General features: G+C 37.7%; 1 protein-coding gene across 1 annotated transcript in view; it reads right to left on the reverse strand.

The window, feature by feature from the left end:
- Cdkal1 (CDK5 regulatory subunit associated protein 1 like 1) overlaps window positions 1-21,373 on the reverse strand; it is a 732,899-nt gene that overhangs the window by 99,245 nt on the left and 612,281 nt on the right. Inside the window, exon 12 of the mRNA XM_004640150.2 lies at window positions 14,380-14,442. Within this exon, the coding sequence (XP_004640207.2) occupies window positions 14,380-14,442 (63 nt within the window). The remainder of the gene's footprint in view (window positions 1-14,379; window positions 14,443-21,373) is intronic.

The raw sequence follows: 21,373 nt of genomic DNA on the forward strand, positions 1-21,373 counted from the left end.
TATATATGCAATACCTGGCAAATGCATCTACACACACACACACACACACACACACACACACACATATGGGAAAGGCACCTATGGTGCCTTTCCCATTTGCCAGGTATTGCATTAGGTGTGAGGGAAACAGGACAAAACAAGTGGATTACATCATCATTACTTTCTAATAACTCTAATTTCACACTAACCATATCAGTGATGGTGAATAGTAGTGGTGGGTCTGGCATTCTAGAAATTAAATTTTATTATAAGACTAACAAGTCATTTACTGAGCATTTTCTAAGTGGTAAGCTCTATTCTAGATATTTTTCATTTCATTCTAATAGTAGACATGTAATGGAACAGTTGCATTGCTTCTAAGATCAACATTTTCCCTATATATCTTAGTTTGAGACAACTCATTATAATGAGCAGTGTTTATTTTCTTTCTTAGTGTTACATAAATTAATTGCTGTTCTTTTATTTAAATTTTTTAATGGCTATTCTTATAATTTATAGTATTTAGAGTATGAAATAAACTACTAGTCTCATTTTATAGGGGAGGAAAGTAAAGTATCTTACCACCATCATATAGGGGGCAGCTGAAGAGCTAGAGGCCTGAGCTGTTGAAGCCACTACATAAAATTAAAGACTAAATTATTCTATTTAGGGGATATTTCCAACAGAGAGACTAAGCATAAAACTGTCATAAAATACCTTTTTACCCTATGAGGATGGATTTTAAAAGTTAGTTGATATAATATGTAAGGAAGGATGTAGGCAAACAAGTCCTCTCTTATACTGTTGATAGGAATGTAGACTGAAACATCTTGTTGAGTGGGTATTCAGCAGCAACTATCATGATTTAAAGCAAACACACCTAATATCCAGACATTCCACTTCTAGAACTCTATCCTACAGTTAATTTACACATGCATGAAATAACATGTCTGGGAGATTATGCAGTGCAACACTGTTTGTAAGATCAAAAGATCAGAAGCCACTCAAAGGTCCACAAGAAAGTCTAGTTCAGTAAGTACAGTAAACATCTGGTACAGAATATACAGATATTTTAATAAATGAGACAACTCTTTATGCACTGATTGAAATAATCTCTAAGATACACTGTAAAGTAAAAAAGACACAGAAGAATTTAGAGTATTAATACTTGGATTTTAAAGAGCATGTATTATTCTCTATAAAGTAACCCAAGAAACAAACACAAAATCAAATACAATGGTTGCCTCTGGAAAGGGGTACCACAGTCTATAAGATAGGAGGAGTACCATGGCACCTCTTATGAATATGGAATTAAGTGCATATATTACCTGTATTCTAATTAAATATAGAACAAACTTAGTACTCCTACTCCCCTCAACTATGGTCATTACCACTGGGACACTTCACACTCTCACTATGTTTCTTCACAGAGCACCAACTAAAGGCATATATAAATTATGGCATTATAAGACAGAGAATTAAAACTGCCTCACTTTTCTGCTTGCTGTGGGATGATGGCAATGTTCCTTACAGAGTTATAATATACAGATCCAAAGAAGAATATAATATGTATATATAGGGAGCACATTAAATTCTAGACAGTATCTTTCCCTGGTGGCTGGGGAAGTGTAAGTGAGGAAAAGTAAAATATGATTCCAGACCTCAGGACAGTCATAGTGTAATAGGATGAATTGTAATATCAGCAAATAAAAAAAGAACAACACAAAATACTTACAAAGTAATGTTTGTTGTCACCTCACCCACTGCCTTATTGGATCAGAGGCATCTTACCCAGATACTGTGCCTATCTTATAAGAAGAAACTCAATTATTTGTTGAACTTGAAAAGCATAACAAGTCAGATAACAAAGACACGTCCCAGTCACTGTGGCAATGTGAGGAAAGAACAATTCTCTGTGCATCAGAAAAGATATAAAACAGATAAAATTCAACTGGATCTGGAAGGATAAGTTAAGAATTCCAATGGACAACAGTGCTGCTTGCCTCCCTGGAATGCAGAGGTGGGATTATATGAACTCCAGGAGCCTTTCCAAGTCTACAGCTTAGGGATCTTACCAGGGAGAACAAATAAATCAGCACTAATTTTTTAGGTTATGATCTCCAATGGAAGGAAATAAGGCCTCGATGTGTTTTGAAGAACCCACAAACCACACTTAAGAAGAAACACAACAGAAGGTGAATAGTAAAAAAGCCTAAAAATTTGCATGGAGGGCTAGGGATATGGCTCAGTGGCACAAGTGCCTGCCTGGCAAGTGCAAGGTCCTGAGTTCAATTCCCAGTACTAAATAAATAAGTATATTCAAAATATGTGAGAAATATTAAAAATTATGAGTACAAATAATAAATAGAGGAAGATAATCAGCCTATATGAAGAGAGAAATAGAAGCCAGCTGAAAAAGAGACAAGGAAATTGTAGCCATTAACAGAAATAAGAAATGGGAAATGAAGGAGGGATGCAAACCATAAGAACAGCAACTACAACTGCTTAAAATTTTAAATTATAAAAGAAAGCACTGATTCAGAAAGTGAATAAAGACAAACAGCTTTAAAATTATTCTCTGGAAACCTAAATTGAATTAGAGCATTTTGTGTTACATATAATAATTGTACTTGCCAGTAATTAAAAATGTAATAGTCTCATTTTTTACCCATGTACCTACCACATAATGACAGACAAATCCAAAAGAACTTAAGTCTTTAAAATTCCTTTACTTTTATTTGATCCATGTTCACTTAAGAAGTATTGAAAATGGAAATTATGAACAGCATTACAGGAAGGTGACTTGTTTGTCTCAGATGCTGAAATGTTCTAGTTTCCCAATTTCAAGAGAACAGTCTCAATGTACACATTTAAAAAGTGCTACAGGAAGGGAGCATAGAAACACATGCCTAGAGTCCCAGCTACCTGGTCAGCTGCAGCAGGAGGACCACAGGAGTCCAGCAGTTAGAGACCAGCCTGGTCAACAGGGTGAGACTTGTCATTAATCAGCAACAACAAAAAGTGTCATAAAGGTCATTATCAGGTTTTCTCAATGTTGAAGCAACAACAAAACTTAGGAAATGAATTATTGGCTGATAGAAATACTTTAGTTAAAAAAAAAAAAGAAATACTTTTGTTTTAGTATTCTTTATAGAGAGAATCCTGGAAATTGTTTCGTGCAACTAAAAATCTGTACTGAAGGCTTGTGATCATCTGGGAATGCTGCACAGACGTGGGCCTTTCAGACACTGCTAATAATGTGCAGGGCCCTGGGAAGCCCTTCCACAAACACCATAGACCCATACTCCACCAATCACAAAGACCCGACAGCCCTAAACTGAGAGGTAGAGCAAGAAACAGTAATATTTTCCTCATTTCTCCAGTGGATACCTATATGACTTTTTAAAAGCATCATTAGCATTAATGTTTTTCTATACATCTAAATAAAAACAAGTTCAACCACAAAGAACTCATATTTTATGATAAAATGTATTGCTGAGAAAGTATACCTATTGGGGATAGGAGTTGAAAATTCTTCTTTCTTGAATATATTGTATGAACACTTTCAATGTTAATGGCAATGTGTCTTTTACTGTAATAAAATTTCTTTAAAATATCATCAATATTGATAATATTTCTTGAATATTTCAACCCTAACCCCATGTATAACAAAAGAAAGGCAGGCTTGAAAATCACTTCTAAGAAAGAAAGAAAGAAAGAAAGAAAGAAAGAAAGAAAGAAAGAAAGAAAGAAAGAGAGAGAGAGAAAGAAAAGAAAGAAAGAAAGTAAGTAAGTTAGATAGATAGATGGAAAGAAAATCACTTCTCATTCCACTCCATTGTGGATAATACTTTCCCTTTTACAGACTGATCAAAATTTTCCCCAATGAAATGTGTAACACACATTCAGCTAACATTGTCAGAATAAAACCAAGACACACGAAAAAAATATGGCTTTCCGATAAACAATGAATTTCAGATAAACAATGAACTTTTGAATTTGGAAAATTTGAATTTTACATAAATGAGAGAACATTTTTAGTGTGCTATATAGGATCTACTTATATTAAAAAATATTCACTGTTTATCTGAAGTTCAAATTTGACTGGGTGTCTTGTATGTGTATTTGCTAACTCTGGCAGCTCTGCACATACCTGGCCTAACACTTCCTTTTGGCAGTGTGTCAGCCAAGCTGTCATCCACATGGGAATGAGAGAAGTGCTTCCATGGTGGTGCATAGTCAGGGAGACACAGAAGAAAATAGGTGATGGGGCAGCTATGTATCAAGACCCTGACACCATGAGAAGAAAAGAGATGGGTGCGCACAGTGCTGACAGAGGAAAAGCAGGAACTGGTGAGTGGTGGCAGCAAGATGGGAGCAGCCCGGGATGGGTGGGTCCCATCTAGGCTTGTCGTCCAAAGCAGCTCTTCTTTGTCCCATTGCTAATTTTCTCCTCAAGACAGTGAACTTGAGAGGCAGTAAATGACAAACTACTGTAGACACTGAAACACTTTCAGATTGAGAAATAATTCGAAAATACAGGAACTGCCATAGTTATGCAGATTTTCTTGGGATTAATTTTTTAAATCAGTACTTTTATACTTAAGGTTAACAAAGGACGTGATTGCAACCTTTGATTTCCCTCTTACTGACATTCAGGAGTGCTCAGTGGAGAGGCAGAAGGGCTGGAATATCCCACTAAACAGGGCATTCCTAAGCAAAGAACTGCGAGACTTCCCAAGCTCTGCATCAAGTTGCTATTTCCCCTTAAAAGGAAGTCACAAACTTAACTTATTTTCTTCCCAGACACTAAAACTTTCTAGCTTCCCAACTTCATGAGAAGGGCATGCATTTTAAAAGTGTCACCAATACTAACTGTAATAATTCCTTCTTAATGTTGCACAAAAACCCTACAATGAGTTACTACCCATGCAAAAACTGAATTGACTCTTCTTTGTCAACAGAACCTCTGGAATAGTTTTGTGCAGCTCAGAATTTGTACTGAAGGCTGGTCATCAACCCAGCTGGGAGGTCTTCCACCTTTTTTAATCTGTCCTGCTACCACTTCCCCATCTCCAGGTGCTGGGACCTTAGGTGATTTTCTCTTCAACTTGGTGTTTTAGGTCCTCCCTCCCTCCCTCCCTCCCTCCCTCTCTCCCTCCCTTCCTTTCCCCTCCTCTCCTTTCCCATCCCTCACCCTCTCTGTCTCTGTGTCTCTCTGTCTCTGTCTCTGTCTCTGTCTCTCCCCTCTCCCTGCCCCCTCGTTTCTCTGGCTTTGAATCCCCTGAAGTTTGGGTCCTAAGAAACCTCAATCCTTTGGTTGGGACCACTGTGTTGCCAATCTGGGGGAGCAAGGAGGAAAGCAAGCAAATGGAGGGGATCTGTTAGCATCCAGGGGTTTTAGCCTCATGCCCAGAAAGTAAGTGAATCAGACAAGGGAGTGAGACCACTCTGCCTCTCATTCCATTTTTTAAAAAAATAATTTTATTGAGATACAAATAGCAATGAGACAGTTTCAAAACCAATTACTAGGACAGTTTCAATAATTAATACATTGCATATTGTCATCTTCTTAGTCATTATTCATAGCATAAGATGCAATTATGATATCCTGCCCACAAACACTACTAGTACATCTTTCTATTCATTGGATTAAGAGAAAGTAGCTGTACATCTATCCTATTTTGAATATACAGATACAAAATGGTTGTTCATTTGTATCCCCTTTTTTTGTTTAGTTTTGTCAGAGATGGGTATTCCATTGCCATTTAGATACTGCAGGTGCATGAATTCAGCAAAATAATTGAATACAGTCCAGTAATCCATAAAAGTAGTGGGTTATCATAGGACTGGCCATGTCAGAAGTTGTTGACTTAAGCCTTTTACAGCTCAGCATATTAATATGGCTTTACTTTTTATATTTTGTTTTTATACTTTTCTGTAGGATGGTTAAGACCAAGATAAAGCAAGACCTATATAACATAAAATGTACCTTTTGTATCTAACAAGGTCAGTCAAATGCCCTCAACATTTATCCTGAAAACACGTACTGCAGTTGTAGATCCTTTGTCAGTGTTGGCCATGTGGATGAGTCATGGCCATTGCTTGACCAATTTGTTCTCTGTGAAAGCGTGACAGAACACTTTCCCTCCATGTGACTCTCCTTAGGCACACTCTCCATCATTGATCACGTTCCTCTGTGGCCCTATAATCTCCTTGATCAGAAAATTTGGGACACAACTGAGTTACAGGATGTTACAGTACAGGTTCTCCTATGTCCTGAGTCCTCACTGACCTTGAAAGGCTAGGGCCAAAATGTCGGCTGTCCTTGCAGCCCTTCTTTTTCTCTAATTTTTGGTCTGCAAACTTAAGTTGTTAACTCTCTAGAAGAGAAGCTTATTATTATTACCCTACAATGTAGGCAGTTGAGCTTAACCTCACCATCTGTCTGAATATCAAACATCTTAGATATAACATGGAACAGGTATTTTCCATCAAGTACTGATATGTTAAACTTTAAGCCCCTACAGAATATGGAGAAAAAAATTTAAAAAATTAAAAAATGAGCCAGGTAGATGGCTCAGTGGAATAAGTGCTTCCCTGGCAAGCGCAAGGACCCGAGTTCAATCCCCGGTTCCACCAAAAAAAAAAAAAACAAAACAAAACAAAACAAAACAAAAACAAAAAACAAACAAACAAACAAACAAAATTAAAAAATAGGAGTAAACAGTTATATATTTTTACACAGAAATTTAGAAATCTAACCATTACAGCAACGTAGCAGGATAGTCCTATGACATTTTTCCCCCTTGTCTCTTGTTTTCATTTATTACCCTTTTTTAAAAAAAAAACAAACATTTACCTGACAGACTGTATGGCAGTGACCTTCAGCAGGGTTTTGAAATTAGCAGTTAATTGGTAGGATTCTCACCCTGACTAACTATATATGCTTATACCTGTGAACTAAGCAACTGCACTGAAGATAGCAATGTGTAATACTAGGGTCATGCCTGGAAAGCCTGTCACTCTGGCCTTACTGCCTCTCATTCTTAATGTTAGGGTTTAGATCAAGAATGGTCTCAAAAGCCCCATGTGTTGGGAAGGTGATTGGACTATGGAGCTTACAGCTGACCTGCTTTTAGGAGGTAAGGAGGTCTGGTTGGAAGAGGTGGGTCACTGTGGGTGTGATCTGGAAATGCTTATCCCCCCGCCCCCTGCCCCACTTGGTGCTCTTACGACGGGAGCACCTTTCCTTGGCCAGGTCCTCCCACCATGTCTCCCAAACCATGTAGCCACTCAACTCTGAACTAAAATGTGAGCCTCCTTTTTTAGGTTTTGAGTGTTGGGCATTATGTCTCAGTGATGACTCTTTCATGCATGTAGGCTTCGACTTGGGGTAGAGAGAGGGAATACAAGAAGGCTCAGTTTAACTCCGAAAGATGTATGTGCCAATCCATAGAGACTGGGACATTGCGGATTTTTAGCCACTTGTAGCAAAGAGGTCATGAGCATGGACTCCTGAATGAGACTGTGCTGTAACTTATCAACTGTACAACCTTGAACACTTAACATCTCTATGCCTAAATTTATATAACATATGTTTATATAAAATAATAGGAGCACTTGCTTTACAATTCTGGTATAAAGGCTAAATGAATTCCATGTATATTTGAAATTGCGAAAACTGCCAGTTGTATGGTGGGTTTCTCTGGTTTTTTTTTTTCTTCCCAATGCAGTACTAGGGACTGAAACCAGAGCCTTTCCACTATTTTCTAGCCATTTTTTTTATTCTTTGAGATAGGGTCTTATAAATTGTCCATGCTTGGCTCAAACTTGTGAGCCTCTTATCTCAACCTGCTAAAGTGCTGGAACTGTAGACATGTGCCACTGTTCCCAGGTATATGGAAGGTTTTAAATGATGGCTTTATTAAACCATCACCATCACCTAAAGGTCTGCTTGGATTTCTTTCTCATTGTCAGTCCTCAGGGTAAGAGGCAAAAGAGAATTCTGGCATCTATAGATCCCTGCATAGATCATTTCAAAAGCATAATATCTCTGCCATTTGTTCACACTATCACACTACCCATCCTTGCCATTACTATAACAGAATAAAGTAAACCAACATATATAAAAAAGGTCAAATAATGCCATACTAAAAAGGAAAAGGGAAAAATACACTATACAATATTAGAGTTAGAATCAAGAAACATGATCAGTATGCTACCCAGCCTAAGCAACAAGCTGATGAAGGTTAAAATGAAGAAAAGCTTTTTTGATCAGGTTGGCACAGATCAGGAAGCAAGGAATGGCTAGAGATGTTCCCTGCTGCAGGAGGAAATGGAGGAGCCATGTCTGCACCACTGGCAACGATCACATGGCCCTCCTGGAGAGGGAGGCACTGATTTGGCACCCAAAGGACTCCCTACAGTGTCTTATTTTGATGCTAGTTATTCACAGGCTGCGCAGTAGAGCTGAGAAATGGGTTTAGCATGTCCTGCAGTACTCCCTCCCTGTATTCCATGGCCATAATCTGGGCATGGCTTTGTATGAGGGTGTGTGTCCATGTAATAGGGAAACTCAGTCAGACTTCGATCCAATTGTTCTTGGTATTTAGCAACATCTCTAAAATTACTTTTTAAACATTTTTTATCTGCCAAAGATGGGAAATAGAGTTAAGTGCACAAATGGCTTTGGGCAATCTGCTGCAGAGAACTGTTTTAAGCGTGGCATAAACATGCCAAATCAATAACTTGTTTCTTTATCTGCATGTGCCATAAAAATCTGGCTATCATAGAGTGCTGGATCCATTAAAAACTGAATTTGCTATTTCCAGACAGCAAATAGCTCAAAGCTCACTCGGGCCAACAGGCGAGACTCCAGACTCACATCTTCTCTAGAACAACTCAAAGCACTCTGCCGCTACATTATGTGTTGAAGCAGTGACAATCCTGCGACTGCCTCAGGATGCAATCAGATGGCCACCATTCTTCACACAGACACAGCTGGGTGAGGTGACTTTTGCCATGCAGTCACTGGACAGATCTGATTAATGGAGACATGTAAACCAATCAATTATTTCTGAAATGAAACTGCCCCCTTTTGCTCATGGGGTATGAAATACATTATTTATGAAACTTTATGTCATAGAGACTCTTTAGGGAAGAAAGGATGGTAGTACAACCTGAGAATTTTGATGTAGATTTTTGCTGTATGCTTCTGTTCAAAGCAGCAGAAAATATAATTTTACATTTTCTTATACAACATTTCATTGTAAATTTCAAGACATGAATCTCAGATGTACTTGTATAAGCTGTTATTCTAGCAGTGTTAGGAAGTGTGGATTACTGAAATGCATATCAATCTTTTTTGCACAGTTAATACAATTAAAATTAATTGTACTGATATATTACTTATAATTATTTCACTTGTTATGTCTAGAGAAGTATTTCCTTAAGATAAAAAAATCATTATAAAAGTGGGGCCAGGGAGATGGCTCAGTAGAATAAACGCTTGCCTGGCAAGCACAAGGACCTGAGTTCAATCCCAGTTCCACAAAAAATAAAATAAAATAAAATAAAATAAAATAAAATAAAATAAAATAAAATAAAATAAAATAAAATAAAATAAAATACTTTAATATTTTACAGCATCTAATTACACATAAGAAACTTTGGGTAATATTGGTTGTTCCTCCTCTCGTCTGCTCACACATATATGCTGTCTGCTACCTGACTACCTACAATTCAGCAATTCTTCTACTTTTCATCCAACAATTCTCTATAGCAATACTTCATTTACTCACACCTTATTAAGAACAACTAGCTGTTGCTAAGAGTTCTCAAAATAAGTACAGTTTGTTCCTAAAATACCAATGTTTTCAAATAGGATATATACATCTCTACTATTTTTAAGCAGAACATCTGTTTCTTGATGTAAATTACTCCTAATTATTTTACCATGGGACAACTAAAATGTATGGGAGATCTGGGTTTTGGGATGCTAAATTAAGCGGGCTTGGGCAGATGCACGTTTAAGAGTTCCTCTGTTAATGACCTGCATGTTTTATAGCCTGATCTTGCTTTCATTTGATTTGCTGTCACTTCTTGCTGGAGCTCCAAATTCTTGAAGCAATAACCACCTTGTTTTTAACTGCTGTTGGGGTTGACTGTTGTTTGGGCAACCAGCCACCTCTGTTTGTAAAACTTGATTTAAACAAGAGAATGGACTGTTGGTGATGAGGGACTGAAGGAGTGATGGGGTAGGGATTACAGTCACTCAAATAGTTGGGTCCAGTTGGCTTTCTTGAAAAGTCTTAAGCTGTGTTTTAGATGGTACAGATTGCTGCACAAAAGATCACTGGCTGAGTAAAATACTTGTGTTTGTTTTCTTTCTACTCATGGGCAAACTTAAGAAATGGGTCCACCATACCTGTGTATACACATTAAAATTTGTTCACAGTTCAGCTGATGTGGTATGTAGAAAAATTGTTAGCATAACTGTATTCACCTAAAGAAGAAAAGCCCACTTTGCCAACATGGGGCTATATAACAATGTTTCTTTTCAAGTGATTTATGTCTATATTGTTAATACAATTACTAAACTACTAGAGTTACTAAAGAAATGAGAAGCTCCTTTCACAAAATTCAGAAATTATAATAGTGACAAGAGGTTAAAGACACAGTTTCAATAGTACAGCATATATTAATTTACTCAGATTAACTGTACTTAGGAACTTATTCAACTTTGCAGATGTTAAAAACTGTTATAGTACTAAACAGAATCTTCTTTTTCCTTCCAACCATCTTCGTATTTTGTAATAAGCTTTTACACTGGCAATTCATAAGTATCCGTGATGTGCTAATAAACCTAAATTTTCTTCTGAACATATATAACTTGCAAAGTCTAACAGGAAAAAAGAAAGAGAAAGATACATCTTTTATAGCCTAATAATATTTTCTTTAGGCCAAGGTCATGCCACCCATGCTAATTTGCCTGGCTTTAATAAAAATGCCCTAATTATACTTTATGCTAATTTATCTTTGATTTATCCAAAGGGAAAACTCAAACTCAGGCTGACATTCTATGACCTAAAAGGTCTCTTGCTTTGTAACCCTCCCTGGTAGTCAGTGTGGTATGTTTTTAGAAAATACAACATATGTTTACTATTTATTACAATAACAGAATTGCATACAATACAATCAGATTGCCAGCTATTTTCGATTATCTTTGGCCAAGTCTTTTTATCCCAAAGCCTTTCATACAAGTCATTTAAATTTTTTTCAAAATTATAAGAATTCTTACAAACAATTTTTAAAAAATTCACATGGAATGAGAGACAACAGAACCAAGTGAAATTCTTTCAGACTCAAGTAACATTTCTTAGTGTAATAAGGCATTTTTCTAAGACTCACTTTGGGTGCACACTTTGCTTGGAGGTTTATTTGCTTTGTGCAACAGCATTTAAGAGAAAACCAACTGACCATTTACAACCTAAACAATGGCTTCAGGGTGTGATTAAGAAATGCACCTGGCCTCACTCAAACAACACGTTTGCTTAACCTGGTGACTTTCCTGTGTCTGAGGTCAGGCAGGAGCAATCTTTGTTGGGAGGAGGAAAGAAGACTAAATATAACTGACTCACTGAGAACAAAACAGTCTACTAACTGCCCTTGGCAATTACAACTGTTTTAACAGATTCCAGTAGGCAAGGCTATCATTTAAGTGACCACTATAATTTGGGATGAAATCCCAGGAAATTATGCCAACATCAGAACAGGCATTTCATTTCTGCGTTTGCTCAGCAATAACTAACCTACTGAAATGCTGAGCTCTCTTTCTTCACCATAAATGTAGGTCAAGGGGAAGATTAACACTAAAAAGAATTTAGCCAGAGAAGAAAAGAGTATCAGAACATTTATCGCTAGCAACAATCCAAAGCTTATTTTAATCTGCATCTTTTCTATTATGGAAAATTTCAATCACATGTAAAAATATACAAAGGAATGAACCCCAGAACTCATCACTCAGCTTGGTAATCACCAACATATACTACATCTTACTCTACCAGACCCTCTACACTCCACTCTTTGAATATTTTTGAAGGAAAATCCCAAACAGCTGATATTTTATTTTATGTAAGCTTTCACTTATAATGTATGTGTATATTTTTCTAAAGTTCACTCCAGAAATCTCACTGAGCATGAGTTGTTTAAACCAATTTTAACTACATTTTGTAAAACTTTTTACATTGAGACATTTCTGACTAAAAAACTAATTTGTTTGAGTATAATTGGGTGATTACATAACCCTTTAGTATTTAATTATGGGGGGTATTCTAAGATCCAGAACACAGTGCCTGTTACTTTATTCCTGTGGTTCTAATCTTTGCATACACTAATCAACAAAAGACAAAGCTGAAAGTAATATGGTTAGACTTGCCCAACTGCAGTTTTATAAAATGGGAGGAGGATACTAGGGATCCAGGAGATGCCTAGAATAAAACCTTCTCCTTTCCTTTGCTGAGCAGATGCAGAGTAAAAGAGAAAGTTAATGGACCAAACCTTAGGAGGGTCAAAGAAGTCACTCATCCAGCAGTCTAGCTACTTGCAACAACTTATTACCCATCTGACGGCAAAGATCAAAACTCCATCTAGCATTTATATTCAGTTCTTCATTGCCTGATGACTAATTTGTAGAGGAATGAAATCTTCACAAGAGAAGCCAAAGTAATTCGAGGTGACTTTGGTAGAATGCCATGAGGATATGAAGAGGAAGCTGCTAGGAGGTGTAAATGGCTATGTTTCACTAGGAGGTCTACTCAAGGAATAATGGAATTTCCCTTGACTTGTGAATGTTAAAATTTGCTACAAGTGGGCAAAATTTAGATAAGCCAGGCAAAACCTCTGATTTGTCATAGCTTCTGCTGTTGTTACATGTTAGTTTTAGCCACTACTGCATTTATGTTAATTACATCCTTCATCTAAAAAAAAGTGTAGCATTCCCATGGTAATCTGGCCAATCTTATTCCTTTTCCTGTGTGTCACTTATCAGCACGCACCTTCCCTTGGCATTGTGAGACACTCCTGGCTCTCTCAATCTCTTTCTAATTTCTCTGTTCTGTAAAGTAAGTGATTTAGCTTGAAAACTAACTTGAAATAATTTTTAGCACAGTATTTCATATCACAAGGAACATAATTGATCACATGCAAAATACTGTTTTTACAAATTTTTGGTGCTTCAGTCCATTGGTTATCTTAGAAACACTAGAAATTACTCAAATTCCTTAACTTCCATGAACAACTGGCACCATATTTCTCCCTGAATCCAGACATCTCTGTATTCTCAGCTGAAGAAAGTAGTTTTCGCACTAGTTATTTTGGCTAGTTAAAAAATCCCCAACACATGTCTGTCTGTACATTCATAGATAAAGATTTAAGTTTATATTAGCATTTCAACTGTGCAAATTTTGTTTGCTTGTGAAATCACCTCGAATTAACAGATTTATTGGAACCTTACATGGCATAAAAATTTAACATAAGTCTTAGAAATCCTGAAATCCTATTTTCCCACGAAGATGTGGAAATGTTAAGTATTTCTTAAAAATGGCTCTAAATGTGTGTTTCTTTTTATAGAAGGCTTACAAATATATAGTGAAATACTTATAAGTGAAGATATGCCTGAGAATTTTTCAAATACAGGTGTTGGAGAATGTGGGGTATAAAATAAAACAAGAACGGCTATGAGCTTTCATAAAGTAGTAAAATGGGTCCACAGGAGCCCTTATAATCTGTCTTCTGTTCAGTAAAATCTTTGTCAGTTAATATTTCATATATGCTGCTATGCACTGTGTTTTGTAAGGATTATTTCTTGGGCAAAATAACTATCAGAGCAAAAGGATCAAGATTTGAGGTCAACATTTTAACTATCATTACCAAGCCAAAAGCCTATTTTGCTAATTACAATGTTTGAAAAGAAAAAGCAAAACCAATCCAAGACAACAACTTTATCAATAGCAGCAACAGCAGTAACAACAACCCTCCACTCCCAAGTCTTGAGCTTTTAGTGACAGTAGGCAACTTCTGTTGGAGATCCTGGGGGTAGAGCACATGGGCTCACACATACTAGCAAGGGCTCTGCTGATGAACTACAACCCAGCCCCTGAAACTAGATTTTCATGTGAATAAAATATAACGGCTTTAGCTAAATACAAATTTCTGCTTTTGAGGGATAATTAAAATATAAATTAATTGGTAAATGTACTCTAAAATCACCACATATTGATTAGACATTAGTGTAGAAGGTATTTAACTAAATACTAGTCCTAGAATGTTTTCTAATGAAAATACTAATCATCATCAAAAACTGTAAGACCCAATATATGAATAAAACTTTTCTCTTACCTTGTGATCATATGGATTGTAAGAATGAAATATCTGAGATAGATCTTTTGTTCTTTGCTTTTTCTGTGGAAGGAAAACAAAACATTTGAGTTGATAGCTAGTAAAAGAAATACAGTCAATGTCTAAATTTAAAAACTGATTATAGTAAAAGACACATTGCATTAACCACCCTCAAAATACTCTCTTACTTCAAATACATTTATGCTCAAACACAGGCATGATAAAAAAAATATGGTGAATACTGCTGCTAAGTGCTATCCAACAGAAAGATGGGCTTGTAAAAATATTACAGTATGTCTTCACCTACCTGATGCACTGAATCTGGCAGTGTTGCTTCTGGTCCTTGCCAAGACAAAGGACCATTAAAGGTAAATGTTCTGAATCAATTCAGGACACTGAGATAGTCACAACAACACAACTAAAGACATCCAGGAAAGAGGACTTTCAGGAATGCTTCAGAAAGTGTCAAGAATGATGGGATAAGTTTCTTCAAAGCAAGGAGGAGTACAGTATAGTACCTTGGTCCATAAATGCTTTTGTTTGCAAATAGACTGGTTCACAAATAAGCATTTGGGAAAATTTAGGTTGTCTGTCAACTCTGCATTCGGTAACCAACAGGGCTGCAGCCATGTTTCTCACACAAACACAAATGTGTGCCATCTTTGTCAAAACTGTAGAACAAATGAAGTTCGTGAACCAAGGTAGGACTGCATTTTGAGGGGAATTCATGGAAATGTGGCTTTTACTGTAATAAGTTTTTTTGAAATAGATATTCACCAACTTTTTGCAAGTTTACCTACAAAAAAATTTATTTAGTGAGCCTGGTTGGGTGCAAATAAAAACCAAGTCACTTGGTGGTTATGCAAGTCACTGCCATGGCACAGCCAGGCAAACTACATAGTTTAAAAACTGTTTCAAAATGCATAGTTCAGACACTAAAATGAAGAGACTCAGTACACATTTAGGGCATTTTCAATATTACTGTTACACTAGTTGCTGTTACTTAAAGCTGGCACTAACGTGCATGTATTTATGCGAGCCTTCAGGCTCCTGGGCACAGCTGGCTTGAGCCTGCAGCTGTGAGGACACCATTGTTCTGTCACTGCTACATGACCATGTGCCTTGTAGGATGTGTTTTTCACACAGTAGGCACTCAGTAACTAATGGTTGAATTAGTGGCTTGTTTTCTAACCACTATACTCTGTCCCTTCCCCATAACAACTATGAACAATTCTGTGTATGGCTCCAAATCTTCTAGGCACACACATGCATATAACTGATTATTACTTTGAAAGAAAGGCATTATTCTGAGACAGATAAGAAGCGCCTGACTCTCCAGGCTTTTTTCCAATTACAGGAGGGGCACTGTTTGGCCAAGGGTTGTCAACCCCCATCCCTGCTTCTTCTGCTCCCACTCTGTTCCTCAGACAAGGATGGACTGGGACAGCCTGCCTCAGTGTCCTCTCAGGTTGGCTTCGTGGCTGCTTTCTAGGCTGCTCTGACAGGAGATGCAGCTCAGCTGTAGCTATGCATACCTCTCACACTCCTGCGGCTCCAGAAGCTGTCACATCTTTGAAGAAACAGTGAGAAAAAAACCCTAATGGGTCAGAGATCAAAGAGGGATCCAGGCCTATTATTAATATCTCTGATCTCCCCAAGCCCTACTAGACTGTGATGAGCACTTGGCCCTCCTGAATATTCTTGGGTTTCAGTTCTGCCATTTTTCATGAAAATATAATAGCTTCCAATCAACAGCTGCCTTCTGCCTGATATTTGTTTGAACCATTGCTGTCATAACAGCTTGGGCTATCTTGGACACCCTGGATCTGCAAAGGCCAACCACAGACTTGCACTTGGATCAATCATGCAAGCCTGAATTTAAACCAATCATAGAGCTACACATGGACCAATCACTGGCCTGTGCAGCTACCTAAGCCCTGCTCCTGTTGCATGTCTTGGTTGGTCTAGGAGAACTCTCTCTGGTATACTGACATTCCTTTGCTACCACATATATCCTATTACAATCAAGATTTGCTCCAATGGTTCAGCAAATCTGCTCATGATATAGTTTTCAGGTGTGTGGGCTTGGAACATCCTCTCAATCTACTCAGGATTCTTATCCTGAGTACTGTGGACAGAGAGGCCCTTTGAAAGAAAGATCAATAAATACTAGGAGCTGTTATCCTTGAAGAGCTCCAGAGACCAACAACGAATGAAGATTAGCAACAGAGAGCAGCAACCCTCAGAGCCGACTGATGGTGCATAACGTAAGTCAGTGTCAAACTGCAGATGTGACCGATGGTGTTCAGCATTAAACTGGTGTCCACTGCACATTGCTGATTCCTGATTCCTGTATGAATCAAGGAAAAGCTCTCTTGTCTTTGGTTGACAATTTTTTTTTTTTTTTTTTTTTTTTGTGGAACCGGGGATTGAACTCAGGCCCTTGTGCTTGCCAGCAAAGCACTTATTCCACTGAGCCATCTCCCCAGCCCCGGGTGACAAATTTTTCAGTATATATTGTTTGGAAAATTACTTTTCTCTCCTTTATAGTTTATCCTTGCCAAACTTCATGCTTGTGTAAACAGGTTTGCAAGCCCTCACCAAGAGTTTTCAAATTTAAAAACTTTAGAAATCCTTTTTCTATGGTTCATTTTGATTTTTAAATATGATAGTCTTTGCACAAATATCCTTGCCAGCCTGAGAGTTTGCTTTTCTTCAAAGGATAAATTATGCAAGTACAGGTGCAGGATCAAACAGTGTGTATGCTTATTATTGTGAAAGATGGCCAGCATTCCAATTTGCCCTCTCGACCAGAGTGAGCAGGAGAAGGAATGGTAGCTTAAGATGTAATTTCTTAGGAATTTTTTTCTTCCATTTAAAGGTTAGAACACTTTTAAATTTACAGAACAGATGAAACATTTTTAGAATAAAGAACAATTTTCTCAGCAGCTGATTACAGAATTTATTTATTATAATTAGTTTTTTGTCTATCATACAATTAGCCCAGTACTTCATCTTCAAATCTTGTTATGCAAATGGTCTATTTGTGCTTAGCACTGTTTCTATCTTGCTTTTGGAACCACCAGGCTTCTTCAGTTTTCACTTGTGAATGAATCTTTGCCTGGTTTCCATGTGGCCCAGGGGAGCATTCCTTACTTCTTCCAATGTCCTCATGGATATGTCCAACATACCCTCTTCAAGCCAGAGACTTGCGGGGATCCACTACCTCAGGTTTATATAATTTTGTACCTACTTAGCTAAGCAGCTGGATGATAAGTAGGGTCTTATGTTAAAGCTACTTGTATACAATTTCAGTTTTTTCAAAGACCACTGTCTCTATTTGAGAACAAACTTTGGGATCACAATCCCATGGCCAGTTTATAAAATCACTTGGCCCTCCTGCCACATTGTAAACTTCAGTTCCCCAGGGAGTGGTGCTTCTGACCAGCTTCTGACTGCTGAACTAAAAAATAACTCTCCTTTTTCATGGAGAGCAGAGATACATCTTTAAAACAACTGAAAATAGTCTCTTTGGCTAATGAAACTGTAGTCTTGTAAGCCTTGGATTTTGTTTTGAGTAACTCATTTGACCATCAAAGTTTTCATTAGCTTATAATTTTCTATTTCTTCTCCTCACACCCACTTAGTTGGCTTACACTTCAATCAGAAGAGAAATGATGAATTCTCTTTCTTTTGTAGGAGACTTGATATAACACACTGGAGAATTTTTTTTCCCCCCAGAAAGGAAATTATGCTACAGAAGATGAAATCTTAGGCAGCAAATCCATATTCAACCTAGGGAGTGTTCCAAACATTCATCAATTTCAGAAATGGTTGAACTATGAGCTTGAATTGGCAGGTGGGTAAGGAATGTTCAGAACTTGCTTTCTGTGAACTTTTTATGTGGGTTTTGATTTTATGTCAGTATTTTGACAGACTTTTTTGGTTTTTTTATTCTGTTTTTCCTTTTTTTTTTTTTTTGAGATTGAACCCAAATCCTCACATATAATAAGCATGTGTTCTACGACAAATTGATACCCACAGTCCCATATATGCATTTTCTCATAAACTACTTCTGATAATTTGGGGAGGGAAGGAAGTGGGATATAAGTAAGTAAGTATGCAGATTAGCCCCCAGTGAAACTTGCAGGGGACCAAAAACCTTTTTCTGAAAATAAATTATTATATACAAGTACAGGGACATCTTAGCTATGCATACTGAAAGTTATATATGTTTATCCAGTGTTCTGGAAACTACTGTTATTGTTCCTCTGAAGCCAGTTGTAGGTCCAGTGACATATCTTCTGGAATCCAGAACAAGGGCTAGCAAGTTATGACTGATCTAGCCCAATTTCATTTTTTTTTTTTTTTTGGTAGTACCAGGGATTGAACTCAGGACCCTGCACTTGCCAAGCAAGCCTTTATTCCACTGAGCTATCTCCCTGGCCCCCCTCAATTTTTATTTTTGTAAATAAAGTTTTATTGAAAAACAACCGGGCTCATTTATGTTATCTGTCTGCTTTCACCTTACTGCAGCAGAACTGAGAAGTTACAACAGCGACTATATGGTCTTGAAACACTACATTACCATCTGTTTCTATCACCCTTTTTATAGAAAATAAAGTTTCCTGATTTAGACTTCTAGACTCTGTATACTTGACCATATCTACTTCAGCCAATAGTTCCTTAAACTAAAATCAAATGAACAATTAACTGCCCAGCAAAGCCCCTCCTCCTTCTACTTGCTCAATGAGAACCTGAATCATAACATAGCCTGACACAATGGGATGAACATACCAGTCACAAGAATATTAACTAGCTGCCATGTTTGAAGGATCTTTATCTTCAGTGCATTCTAATATTGCAAGCTGGTTTCTGGACAATTTGAAACAAATATGATCCTTTATAGCCTTACAGATTCACTCAAACTGCTGACCATAGAGATCCGTTAGTCCTAAAGCTAAAGCACTGTGGAAGTGTTCATGTGAAAGCAACTAAGACAAGGCCATCAATCCTGGTGAACTAGCTTCCCGTACAGGCAATGTTACGTCCACTACTCTGCAAAACATGTTGAGCTTTGCTATCATCAGTTTTAACTGAAACCAAACCCTGAGCCAAAAATGGAATAATTAGGTATTTTCCTATTGCATCATAGTACATGTCTAAATTATCTCCCACTTTTCAGCCTGTTAAAACAAACATCTCAGTCATGCAACTGCCTGTTAATTCTCCAAGTGTTTAAAGAGTAAACATGTTAAACAAGTTGTGTGATGAACTTGGAATGAGGGTGGTCAAAGTACAGTGAGTGCAGCAAACATTTCTCCCAGAATCACACAATGAACCTTTAAGTCACCTTCATCATTAGCCCTAGGCACAGAAGACAGAGGTGAAAGGGTATTTAAATGTAAATGCATGCTAAGCCCTGCAGTATATGTGGGCTGTAGCAAGGTTTGAAGATGAGGCAGGACATACATTTGGTGAACCTCCTAGATTCCTGAGCAGCTGAACATCTGCAATCTCCATCTTACTGAACTTGACGAATTGCTTTCATATTCCATCCTCCGAGCACTGCAAATGCTGATGACCACTTTTCCTTATACTCATGTGTAAGTTCCCTTTCAGACAAAACCAAACAAAACCAAAGGCCTTGAGGGAGCATTTTTAACAGCCTAGGTGGCCAGACAATGGAATCATTTCCTTTGCTGTCAAAGGTTTACAACAGTGATCAGCTCTGACAGAGGCTCTATGTGAGATAGAACCTACATGTAAACATGAGGTTATACAATCAACTTTATCAGTGATACCCACCAACCTTCTTTTAAGTTCCCAAATTTAGTGCTTCCTGTACCTTTTTTCTAGATGTAGGCTACAGCTTCACCGAATAAAGTAGGGCTCCTATATAGATCCTCAAAAATGATAAAGCCAAAAAAAAAAAAAAAAGATAAAGCCTACAAGCTTTCCATAAATTTGATATATACATAAGAGGTATTTTATAAAAACATGTAAACATTTATCACACAGTACTCTTGGCGAGAAGTCAAATGATTGGGTTGGAATTTCAACACATTGACTTTTTCAGACTCCCTTTCTGTAGCAAGGCTGAGAAGTGCATCAGTTACTTGGTGCACTAGTAGGTAGCAGCAGAAAGTTAAGAGGAGAAGGTAAGCAGCCTAGACATTCTGAACTGGACAGTTGGGCTCTGAATAGTTGAGCTCTGCATCATGCAGAGCCACTGGAGGCAACATTGATGGCCTGATATGAGACTGTCATACTCTAAAAACATTTCAAGGAGAGTGCAGTCAAATCCCAAATAATATAAAGGCTAGGAAGAAAAAACTAGTGAGTTACTACAAATGGGACATTCAGAGAACTGTACACTAAGACAAAAGGGCCAGAATAGCCAAGAGCCTCAAGATATAAACAAGTTAGAGCCAGAGCCAAAGGGATCAGTGGCAAAGGATTGGTGAGAATGTGAGAGTTATCATGAGCATAAGCACTTAGCAAGCAGGGACACTGTAGTCAGGGGAAAAAGTGAGGGAGCCAAGAAATCTTCTGAGGTAAGTGAAAGGGTGACTTGCCAGGGATGTGCCCTGACGCTGAGGCTGGCGTGATGTGTACCATGGAAGTCAGTGGAAACACTGCTTACTGCAGAGTTCAGTTTTTTTTTTTTTTAATGTATTTAGTACACAGTCTACAGGGTCTCACTACATAGATTGGACTTGTAGTGATCCTCCTGTTTCAGCCTCCCAAGCACTGGGATTACAAGCACACATTACCACACCCAGTCTCAATTGCTGTCTCAGTGTGCTCTTGGGGTGGGGCCTGCATGGCATGTGGGGGTTTGAACCCCGGCCACTATGCTCTGTCTAAGCCGGCACTTTAGTCGGCTGAGCTATCTGGTCAGCCCCAGATTCAGTTTTTGATAAAAATAGGAATGAAGGAGTTGATTCTATAGATAAGTTATGCCATTTGTGGACTCTAAGGAAACAGGCTA

Source organism: Octodon degus, unplaced genomic scaffold (genome assembly GCF_000260255.1).
Source record: "Octodon degus isolate 3935 unplaced genomic scaffold, OctDeg1.0 scaffold00119, whole genome shotgun sequence".
Classification (NCBI taxonomy): Eukaryota; Metazoa; Chordata; class Mammalia; order Rodentia; family Octodontidae; genus Octodon; species Octodon degus.